The following is a 12,408-nucleotide window of genomic DNA, read 5'->3' on the forward strand; positions in this document are numbered from 1 at the left end:
CTTCAACTATTTTCATACTGAGAAAAGTTTCATCAGTTTTAATTATTGTTTTTCCATGTAGGAATGTTAATAGTTCAACTTTGATAAGTTCCTTATGATTTCTTTTCCCTGTTTACCTTCTCATGCTTCTCTTGCTTCTTGTATCTGAATGCCAAATTTTCTATTCAACTCTGTTTTTTTCATCAAGAATGCTTGAAAGTCCTCTATTCCACTGAATGACCATATTTTCCCCTGAAACATGGTACTCAGTTTTGCTGGGTAGGTGATTCTTGGTTTTAATCCCAGCTCCTTTGCCCTCCGGAATATCATATTCCAAGCCCTTCGATTCCTCAGTGTAGAAGCTGCCAGATGCTGTATTATCCTGATTGTGTTTCCACAATATTCAAATTGTTTCTTCCTGGCTGCTTGTAATATTCTTTCCTTGATCTGGGAATTCTGGAATCTGACTACAATATTCCTAGGAGTTTTCTTTTTGGGATCTTTTTCAGGAGGTGATCGGTAGATTCTTTCAACCTCTATTTTGCCCTCTGGTTCTAAAACATCAGGGCAGTTTTCCTTGAGAATTTCTTGGTGGATGATTTCTAGGTTCTTTCTTTGATCATAGCTTTCAGGTAGTCCAACAATTTTTAAATTATCTCTGCTTGATCTATTTTCCAGGTCAGTGGTTTTTCCAAGGTTTGTTTGGATCTGTTTAACAGCATCTTGATTTCTCATAAAGTCATTAGCTTCCATTTGCTCCAATCTAATTCTGAAGAATGATTCTCCTCAGTGAGCTTTTGAGATTCTTTTTCCATCTGGGAAATTTGACTTTTTAAGGCATTTCCTCATTGCCTTTTTGAACTTCTTTTGCCATTTGAGTTAGTCAGTTTTTTAAGATGTGATTTTCCTCAGTCAGGCTGTTGACTCTCATTTTGTAATTTTCTTGCATTGTTCTCATTTCTTTTCCCAATTTTTCCTTCACTTCTCTTATCTGCTTCTTAAGGTCCTCTATGGCCTGTAACCAGCTCGTATTTTCCTTTGAAGCTTTTGGTGCAGGGGTTCTCACTTCACTGTCTTCCTCCTGTTCCATGCTTTGCTCCTTTTTGTCCCCAAAAGAGCAATCTAATGTTGAATTCTTCTGTTTGCTTTATTTCCTTTGCCTGGTCATGTTGCCATTCAATTACTTGACTTTTGGGCTTTTTGCCACAGTAGGACTCTGCTACCAGACAGGGGAGCTTCGTATCAAATGCTGGGGTTTTCTCAGCTGCCGGAGGTATTAGTTGTGTGCCCTTGCTGAAGCCTCCACATGGTCTGGCAAGTTGGACACACACCCCGGGACCTCCACCCTAGATCACAATCCAGATCCAAGTAGGTTAAAGCAAGAGCGATTACCCCTCAGACTAGTTGCTTGGTCCCCCTACAGTCTGCAGGCCAGAAGCTTAAGCTTTCATGTGGTGGGGGCTGCACCTGCAGCTTTCAGCAGCTTCTTGGCCCAGGGACAAAAGCCTATGCACTTCCAACTACTGGGTCCCAAAGTCCATACTGCACTGACCTCTCACTTTGTCCTTAGCATCTATGTGTTGATAATTCTGGAAACAGCCACAGCTGCTGGTGATCTGGAGTCCCTCTGGCCAGCGGCTCCTCAGGCTTGCCCTGGGGCTAAAACCTTGGTGTGGGGCTGGGTTGGGCTCCCAGAGCACTGTACTGGCCAATTCCCTCTGGCCTGCTGGGCTGTCCTCAGTGGAAGGTTAGCTTCTCTGTGTCATTTTGTGGGTTCTGTAGCTCCAAAGTTTGTTCAGAGTCCCCTTTTACATGAATTGGGGAAGGTGGAAGCCGGAGCCGCTCGGAGGTCCTGGTTCTACTCCACCATCTCGACTCCGCCCCCCTCAACATTCATTTCCACAAGATTTTGAGTTACATTTTTTCTCCCCATCTTTCCCCTACCCCACCCCCAAATAGCAAGCCTACTGAATACCCCTTCCCCCAATCTGTTCTCTTCTATATCCTTATAGAATCAGTTATGGATTATATGGGTTATACCCATAACCCCCTAACTTTGCAGTAGGGCAAGATGGATTTCTAAACCCCAGTGCCAATATATCTTATTTCCTAGTTGCATGTTAAAAAAATTAAAAAAAAACATTTGTTTTTAAAACTTTGAGTTCCAGATTTTTTCCCTTCTTCCCTCTTCACCTGCCCCCCACTGGGAAGATAAGCAATTCAATATAGGCTGTATATGTGTAGTTACCCAAATCATTTCCATAGTAGTTATATTGTGAAAGACTAACTATATTTCCCTCCATCCTATCCCGACCCCACTTATTCTATTCTCTCCTTTGACCCTATCCCTTTTAAAAAATGTTTGCTTCTAACTACCCTCTCCCCCAATCTGCCCTCCTTTCTGTCATCCCCACTCTTATCCCTTACCCCCCTACTTTCCTATAGGGTAAGATACCCACCTGAGTGTGTATGTTATTCCCTCCTTAAGCTAAATTCAATTAGAATAAGGTTGTCCCATTCCCTTTCACCTTCCTGCTCTTTCCCTCCATTGTAACAGTTTCCCCTTGTCTTTTTTGTATGAGATAATTTCCCCTAATCTATCTCTCCCTTTCTCCTTCTCTCAATAAATTCCTTTTCTCACCCCCTAATTTTATTTTTTAGGTATCATCCTTTCATATTCAACTCATCTTGTGCTCTCTGTCTATGTATACATGAACATACATATGCCCACATTCACATATATATATATAATTATATACACATACACCCTTCTATATATACATATATATGTATATATACATATATATGCATATATATTCCCTTCACCTATCCTCATACTGAAAAAAGTCTTATGAGTTACAATGATCATTTTCCATGTAGGAATGAAATAGTTCAAATTTAATAAGTTCCTTATGATTTCTTTTTCCTGTTTGCCTTCTCTTGCTTCTTGTATTTGAAAGTCAAATTTTCTGTTCAGCTCTGTTTTTTTCATCAAGAATGCTTGAAAATCTTCTATTTCACTGAATGACCATATTTTCTCCTGAAGCATTATATTCAGTTTTGCTGGGTAGGGGATTCTTGGCCTTAATCCTAGCTCCTTTGACCTCTGGAATGTCATATTCTAAGCCCTGTGATCCCTTAATGTAGAAGCTTCTTGGTCTTCTGTTATCCTGATTGTGTTTCCACAGTACTCAAATTGTTTCTTACTGATTGCTTGCAGTATTTTCTCCTTGACCTGGGAACTCTGGAATTTGGCTATAATATTCCTGGCAGTTTTCTTTTTGGGATCTTTTTCAAGAGGTGATCAGTGAATTCTTCCAATTTCTATTTTGCCTCTGGTTCTAGAACACCAGGGCAATTTTGCATGATAATTTCTTGAAAGATGGTGTCTAGGCTCTTTTTTTTTATCATGGCTTTCAGGTAGTCCAGTACTTTTTAAATGATATCTTCTGGTTCTATTTTCCAGGTCAGTGGTTTTTCCCATAAGATATTTCACACTGACTTCTATTTTTTCATTTGTTTGGGTCTGTTTTATAGTATCTTGGTTTCCCATAAAGTCATTAGCTTCTAATTGGTCCAATTTAATTTTGAAGGATTTATTCTCTTCAGTGAGTTTTTGAAATTCCCTTTCCCTCTGGCAAATTCTGCTTTTAAAGGTATTCTCCTCCTTGGCTTTTTGGGTCTCTTTGGCCATTTGAGTTAGTCTATTTTTTAAAGTGTTATTTTCTTCAGTGTATTTTTGGGTCTAATTTAACAGGTTGTTGACTTGCTTTTCATGATTTTCTTGCATCATTCTTATTTCTTTTCCCCATTTTTCCTCCACTTCTCTTACTTGAGTTTCAAAATCCTTTTTGAACTCCTCCATGGCCTGTAACCAATTCATATTTTTCTTGGATGCTTTTCATGAAGGATTTCTGACTTCATTGTCTCCCTCCTGCTCCATGCCTTGATCCTCTTTGTCCCCCAAAAAGGATTCTATGGTCAGATTGTGCTTCCTATGCTTGCTCATCTTGCCAGCCAATTACTTGACTTTTGAGCTCTTTGCCATGGTAGAACTCTGCTTCCAGAATGGAGAGAGCTTTGTCCCAATTTGCTGGGGTTTTCACAGCTGCCAGAGCTATGAGGGCAGTGCTCTCTCTCTTGCCCCCACAAGCTCTGGCTCGCTGGCCACACACCCCAGGCTCACCAACCCAGACTGCAATCTGGATCCAAGCAGGCTAAAGCAAGAGGGATTACCCTCTGAATGGCTGTTTGGTCCCCCTACAATCTGCAGGCCAGGAGCTCTGGAGGCAGCCTTGTGGCAGTGGCTGCACAGCCACCACCCCTCCATTCTCACCCCAAGAGCAGGGGCCAGACCTTGCTCTTCTGTCCCCCCTGTTCCAACAGAGATCCACACTGACCTTTCACTTTGTCGTTGGCATTTCTGGGTTGAGAAATCTGAAAACCGCTAGAGCTGCTGGTGTTTCACTCTCCTGAAGTTTGCTCAGGCCCCTGCTGGTTGGGGCCACCCTGGGACCAGAACCACGTGGCTCCTGCAGGACTCTGCCTGGCTCCCAGCTCTGTACAATAGACCCTTACTGTAGGCCTGCCGGGCTGCCTTCAGTGGGAGATTTCTTTCGGTCTGTCACTTTGTGGGTTCTGTAGCTCTAAAGTTTGTTTAGAGTCATTTTTTTTTTACGTGTATTGGAAGTGATTGGAGTGGGAGCTCATGCCAAGTTTGTGCTTCTACTCCGCTACTTTGGCTCTGCACTCTATGGGCTTTCTTGAAATGAAAATTTATTGTTACATATTTTGAATCCCCTTTTATGTTCTGCTATGCACATAACATGCTTTTTTTCCCTTTCTTATTTTGTATTTAAGTTCGAACATTTAAGTTTATGATATGTTATTGTTTCTTTTCTTTATTCTGTATTTGTGTTCTGGTCTTTGAGTCTAAAATAAAATTTTTAAAAAATTAATTTAATTTTATTCTGAATTTAAATAAGAAAAAATTATATTACCATATATATAGTAGCACAAAATAGGGAAGCATATAAAAGTTAAACTCCACTTCATACCATTTACTTTTTTTCAAAGTGTAAAATAATTTTACATGCTATCTTAAAACTATCTTGAATGCCTGCTCATGCTTCTGAACATTTTTCACTCTTTTGTACTTTTAAAAAATGCTTTAATCACCTTTTTTGAGCATTACTATTCCTAGGATCTCCTTCTACATTTCCAATATTAAATATCTCACCAAATGAAAAAAAAGCCCTGGGAGATAGGAGAGAAAGAACCCCTTGTAAGAAATGAGAAGAATGATGCAAAATGAATTCACCTAATGGCCAGGTCCCTCAAATATATGTCTCTTCCTCCATCTTGAGTCCATCATCTCTTTATAAGAGTGGCAGTATGGTCCTCAGGAAACATAACTGGTTAATGAGTCTTGAAGATTTTGTTTTTCCTTTCAAGTTGTCCTTCTTGCTTCTGTTTATTTTCCTCTGTGTCAGTTCATACTACCCAGTGCTCTCTAAAATAATATCATTTAGCATTTCTTCTGGTGTAGTAATATTCCTCTATATTAATATGCCAAAATCTGCTCTGCCATTTCCCTATATTTTCCTCTTCTATAGAAGCTCTTTTGTGACTCTTTCATTTGAAATCCTTTATTCTATCTCTCCCTTTCCCCTTTTCCCTTTGACTCCATCTTTCTCACCATTTAATTTTATTGTTTTGGATACCACCTATCCTACTCAACTTAACTCATGCCCTCCATGTACATTCCTTCTCACTGCCTTATTAGTGATAAAAGTTAAGAGTTTCAAGTATTATCTTGTCATTTAGAAATGCAAACAGTTTAACCATAATGAATCTCTTATGCCATCTTTTTCCTATTTACCTTTTTATGTTTCTCTTGCATCTTGTGTTTGAAAATCAAATTTTCTGTTTAGCTCTGGTCTTTTCATCAGGAATGCTTGAAAGTCCTATATTTCATTAAATATCCACGAGTTTTGCACCAAGTTTAAGACTTCTAATTTATCTCCATGAAATATGAACTTAATAGATTTAGCCAAATCTTGCAGGTTGTCAATCCTTTTTCTTTTCATTCTATCTAGCATTATATTTGCCTTTTAAGCTATCTGTCATCTTCAGATTTGATTAGTTTGACAGCCATGATTTTATTCAACTCATTGATAAAAATTTACATAACAAAGGACCAAACATAAATCTGTGGATTAGGAAACATAAAAGCCTCGTTAGCATACAAATGCTATAGCTCACATATATATATATATATTTTCATTCTGGCATCTTATGATGGAAAATGTTATCCATCTCCAGAGAAAAAATTGCTGGAGTCTGAATCCAGGTAGAAGCAGAGCTTTTTAAAAACTTTTTTTTTCCTCATTTTTTCCTTTGGTCTGTTTTTTTTCACAACATGACTAATGTGCATTTATGTTTTGCATGACTATACATGTATAATCTCTACCAAATTCTCTTCTTAATGAGGGGAAATTGGAGGCAAGGAGGGAGAAAATTTTGAAATCAAAATTGTAAAAATGAATGTTAAGAATGATTTTTCCTGTAATTGGGAAAAATATTTTTAAAAAGAAATAAAATTAGGAATGTCTTTCTGGTGCTGTTTGCAATGAAACTATGTGAGTTCTGTATGATCATCATTTCCTTTAGTAAATGTGCAGTAACCAATTAAATATTGATAGGTGATGGACAGACCTTTGCCCATCTACTCTTCCATAGTAGGTATCTCCACAATCAGTAAAAAGACAACTACCAGTAGCTCAACAATCCCATCCAGTTGTTCTTTCTTTGTCCTGAGATGTTTCATTACATTCTACTCTTTCCTTCAAATCTCTCACTTGAGTTTGCACCCTAAATATCTAAGTCCCTGGAACCATAGTTCCTAAGAAAGGCATCTTTGAAATGCTATCTCTGCTCCCCTTTCCATTACCACCTCTAAATAGAAATAGTGATTAAATCAATGGGGAAAAAATCTGATGAAAGTGTATGGTGTAAATAATTTGAAAGGTAAAAGTCTTCCAGAAAAATAATTTCAAACATCACTAGAAATGATTGGAAAATACTAGACAATAAAATAAATTGGAGAAGAAATTAAAAAATGAAATATTTAATTTGGAGTGTGAACTGTAGGAGGGACACAGTCTAAATTCATGTAAAACAAGTTTATTTTATAAAAGTGATATAGCTTATATAAAAACAAAGACAACATTTATTTTAAAAAATAGAAATTAGAGAAAATGGTTGGTAAATTAAAAATGGGAATTTTAGGGAAAACTACTGTACCTCCAATTTATTTACGTCCTTGGATGAAGAACTGGATTTGACATCGGTTATGGCATCATCAGGGTTTGACCTAGGGATGGTGGTACATGTGCATTCTTCTTTCCTCTCCTTTGAGGAAAGACATAGAGAAAAAAGGACCATAAATACTTAACACAATAAATATTATTATTAACTGTCAATGCAACTGATACAGAGGGAAGTGACGAGGACAATGTCTTAGGGTTTGGTGAAGCACTTTCCCTAGAAGAGACTGGTTCACTGGAGACCAAATAAAGGTCTCAATTGGATTTTGCTGGGGTTCTTCATGTTACTTCCCATGCTTGGCTTCACCCCAGCTTACTTATACAGGTTGTAGGTCATGTGCAGAGGAAACACTGAAGTACAAAAGATGAAAAATGAGAGATGGAATCACATACAGTTAGTGACTTTGTCTAGAAGAGAAAATGAAGATGATGTGGCAGTCTTACTTCCGTCTTATTATTTAATTCATAAAAAGAGTGGTAGAAACAGGAAACAAGAATGTGGAAGTGGAAGAGCAAACATCAAAGTAAAATTGAAGGAAAAGTTTAAAAATTTTATTCACAAAAATTAATGTTCTTACTCTGAACTTAACAAAAAAGAGTATTTCCATATACACAGTAGCACAAATAAGAGGACTGCATATGAGACCATAAATCACCCTTTGCTTTAAAAAAAGTATATGACTTCTCCATGTTACTTTCAAAGCTGTTCTGCTTTCCTTCTCTTCCTCTGAACTTCCTTCACTGTTTTCTTTTGTGCTTTTAAACCAAGGTTTAATGGTCTTTTTTTTTTGGCATTACTATTGCTAAGCTCTCCTTCTACCATGTTATGCCACAAAAACAAAAACCTACAAGAGAAAGGAGAAGACAAAAAATCCCTTGTTACAAATAAGCATAGTCAAGGAAAATGGACCCACACAGTGGCCTCGCCCCCTTGGTATATATCTCTTCTTATATCTCTTGTTCATCATCTTTCTGCAAGAGAGGTAACATGCTGCCTCTTAGGAAACATAATTGGTTATTGAGTCTTCAAGAGTTTGCTTTTCCTTCAGAGTTGTCCTTCTTGCTACTGCTCACTTCAGTCTGTATCAGTTCGGATTATTCTTTGAAATGATCTCAGCATTTTTTATCGTGCAATAGTATTCCATTACATTTATGTAATGCAATTTATTGAGCCATTTTCTAATTGTTGGTCATCTTAGCTTGTAGTAGTAGTAGTGATGGTGGTGATAGCTGCTGCTGCTGTTCCTCCTCCTCCTCCTCCTTCTTCTTCCCCCCTCTTTCTCTCTATGTCTTGCTCTGGCTCCTTCTCTTTCTGTGTGTCTTCCTCCCTCCCTCCCTCCCTCCCTCTCTTTCTTTTTTTTTCTTTTTCTCTTTTTTTTTTTTTTTCTTTTTTTTTTTTTTTTTTTTTTCTTTCTTTCTTTCTTTCTTTCTCTTTCTTTCTTTCTTTCTTCTTTTTCATCTTCTTCATCTTCTTTTTCTTCCTCTTCTCCTCCTTCTCTCCTTTTCTCTCTTTTTCTTTCTCTCTGTTTCTTCCCCCTTTCTTCTTCCCCATTTTAATATCCTTTCATGATTAGGAAATGTGTTTTGCTCGCAACTACTCCCTTCCTGGTATTATCCTCTCTCTTTACATCTCCACTTCTTTCTCTGTTGAATTTGATGTATTTACATACCAAATTGCATGTGTTATGCATATCCAGTCCTCTGAATGCTTTATATAAGAATGATGTCTAACTGATGTCTGTTTCCATTATTCAGTCCTCTTATGTATACTCTCTCTTCTCGCTCACAATTATGAGAAATTCTTCCTCCTTTCTACACAAGTATATTCCTTTCACTCTCTCTTCTTCTTTCCTACCAAATCCTCAAAACAGAATTCATCTGCTGCTAGTTCTGTTTTTCTGTTTTTCTCAGCTTCCACTTCCACTGCCACTTCTGAACAGAGATAGCAAGCAAATCAAGGAAAAATTTAACAAAATGATTGGATGGAAAAAAATTTAAGAGATAAAAGTTTTTCAGAAATGCAACTTTAAATATTATTGGAAATTATGGGAGAAATACCAGAGAATAAAGAGCAAATCAAAACATTGATTATCTATAGCACTGTCAAGACAAAACCCTCCACAAGCACTAAACAAGAAATTGCTTCTTAGAAATGCAAATAAAAACATTTTAAACAATGACAATATCTGTTAAATATCCTCAAAGAATTTAGGGGAAGGGAATAAAGCTGGATAAAAATAAATCAAGGTAAAGCTGTAATAATAAAGCACAGAATCATGTGAACAGAAAGACTCCAAGCTAAGCCTAAAAAGGGATCAGTCCTACAACATCTGATATGTCATCACTGGACCTTCCCTGGAAGACCTGAAGTGAAGTCCATATCTCTCAATACAGCACATTTTATTTTACATTACAGACTTTCACTAATAATATTTCTACATATGCATTAACACAGAGAGACTGATAAAACCACAAGTTATTCATAGAATTTAAAGATCCGTATTCTGTTTTTATCTATGCATTTTTAAGTTTTTCTGAATAAAAGATAAGCTTCTAACATAGGTAAAGCTTGATTTTATTTTGTCTGTGAGAAATCTGAAAAATCTGCCACCATGAGTAATAAAGAAGCCTGGCTATTTAATGTATGTTTCTTTTTCTTCATATCTCTCTACTTTTTCTATCTTATTGATATATTTTCTTTTTACAACACAATCATTTCCTGACATATTGCCCAACTAATACTCACTCCACTTCTTTGTGCCCCCAGTTCTGATAGGTGAATTGTTGTCTTATCTTGCCATGGCCTAGACCTTGACACCAGGCCACCTCCATGTGCCACTCCCATGTCCCACTTCACTTCAAGTGCCCCTTTTTATGTTGTCTTCTTCTATTAGAATATAAACTCCTTGAGAAAAGGGACTCTTTTTCTTGATTATATTTCTATCATAATCCTTAGCAAAGAACCTGGCACATAGTAAAATTTCATAATCTCTCTGTCTCTGTCTTTCTCTCTCTGTTTCTCTCCTCCCTCCCTCCCTTTCTTTTTGTGTCTCGCTTCTCTCTCTGTATTTATCTATGTATCTGTCTACATAGATCTATGATCTATCAATGTATGTATTTATGCATCTATCCATCCATCCATCTATCTACCCATCCTTCCATCCATCTTCCTTGTAAAAAAAACAGTTAAGCAAAACCATCTGACAAAATGACCCCATCTGACAGCATATGCCACCCTCCATGGCCATAATCTCTTATTTCTCTAAGATGAAGGATGTATATTTCACCATCTATTCTCTGTGACCAAAACCAGCCACTAGAATTCATTTGAGTTTGCTGCCTTTTATCATTATTTCTCCTTATTGTATTCACTATTTCATTTCCATCCTTTTATACAATTTTTCCCGTTTCCCTGAATTCTTCACATTCACACTCATTTCTTGTGGCCCGATAGTACCCCATTTTATTATTCACCCATCACCATTGGTTCTGGATCCCTCAGTTGCAGCTTCTCCTTCCCTATGTCTTGTTTTCCCCGTTGGAATGTGAGCTCCTCGAGAGCAGGGGCTGTGTTCCTTTTCTATCTGTCTAACCAATACTTAGTGAAGCTTGTTGCCGTGTACAGTCTAAGCCTCATTTGTCCTACGTCTTCCCAGTAGCGCTTATCACGCAGGGAGACTTCCTCCCAAGAGCTTGCGCTCCCGGATTTATTGAGTCCTGGGTTACGGTTCTCTTCCTCTTGGGCTTTGCTTCTTTGCTCTATCCTGCTTATCTTTTCCCATTTTTACAAATAATTACCAGGTTTTTTTTTATGATTATTGCTTCATAATATACTTTCATATCCAGTAATTCTCTTGTTTTCTTCAATCTTTTTTCTCCATTCAATTTTGGGATAGCTGTAACATTTAAGAAGTTTCCCTTAAATCAAACAATACCCCGCAACTCTGACCCTCTTGGTCTTAATTTCATCTTCTGTGGCTAAGCAAAAAAAGGCTAATTTCTCTTCCATGTGACTGAACCCACAATACTTGAAGACATTTATTATTCCTCCCTTCTGTCTTCCTTTTTTTTTCAAGGTAATTATCACTACTTCCTTCAAATGATCCTTCTGTGGCATGGTCTCTTGGCCTCATCCCGGTCACCTCTCTATGGTGTCTGATGAGGGCAGAGTACAACAGGGCTATGTTCTCGCTCATTCTGTGGGCTATGGTTCTCTTAATGAAGATTTCTGGCCCACGTGTCACATCGTGGATGTGCGTCTCTTTCCCCACTTGTAGGTTGGGGTGAACTTCTAACATGACATCTGCTCAGTATCCCTGCTGAGTTGTTGATGGAAGGACCCAAAAAAGTCAATCTTGGGAAGATATAAAGGGTTTGGGAAACCTAACCACCATGCCACTATCCACTTCACAATGGGCCCAGGTTAGAGAGAGGGACTCCATCACCCGGCTTTTCCATGTGAATCCCTGGGTAATTTTTACAGTTATTAAAAGGTGAATGAATGATGAATAGCAGATTCTAGGGGAGTCACCATACCTGTAATTCATTTTCATCCACTGTCGTTTGATTAGGTCGTTTGTGGGGCATCTTATGTTTTAGATGGTCTTGAACTTGAAACTCAGAATCTTTACTGTGCGCTTTTCTCTCCTTTGGGAAGAGAGAAGAAACATAACTCAACCATGACTCAAAACATAAACAGATAATAAACAAATTTAAGCAAATCAGACACAAAAATGTGTGTCCTGTGGTGGGTGAAGGAACAAGTACGAGCCTGCGACCTAAAGAATGTCTAAAGTGGCTTATGAGGGAGAAGGCATGGGCATTTTTCAAGCACTTTCTATTGCCTGCCCTCAGCTCAGCATGAAATCTTTGGCCATGGGTGGCAGCAAAGAAAGTCATTGATATACAACAATAGCCAACATCTAGATAGTGCCACATATATAATCTCATTTGATATTCACAATTCCTCTTTGAGATAGATTCTATTATTAGCTCCATTTTACAGATGAGGAAATCGAGGCACCAAGAGGTTGAAGTGACTTATCTAGGTGCCTGAAGTAGAAGCTGAACTCAGATCTTCCTGGGTCCAAGTCCAACCCTT

At 37.9% G+C, this 12,408-nt stretch overlaps 1 protein-coding gene across 1 annotated transcript in view; it reads right to left on the reverse strand.

The window, feature by feature from the left end:
• DGKG (diacylglycerol kinase gamma) overlaps nt 1-12,408 on the reverse strand; it is a 76,941-nt gene that overhangs the window by 22,395 nt on the left and 42,138 nt on the right. Inside the window, exons 12-13 of the mRNA XM_069089139.1 lie at nt 11,844-11,954; nt 7,285-7,392 (exon numbers count right to left, since the gene is read on the reverse strand). Coding sequence (XP_068945240.1) covers nt 7,285-7,392; nt 11,844-11,954 — 219 coding nt within the window. The remainder of the gene's footprint in view (nt 1-7,284; nt 7,393-11,843; nt 11,955-12,408) is intronic.

This window comes from Petaurus breviceps, unplaced genomic scaffold (genome assembly GCF_028583685.1).
Source record: "Petaurus breviceps papuanus isolate PSGF00001 unplaced genomic scaffold, PetGlider_PUasm1.0 186, whole genome shotgun sequence".
NCBI lineage: Eukaryota > Metazoa > Chordata > Mammalia > Diprotodontia > Petauridae > Petaurus > Petaurus breviceps.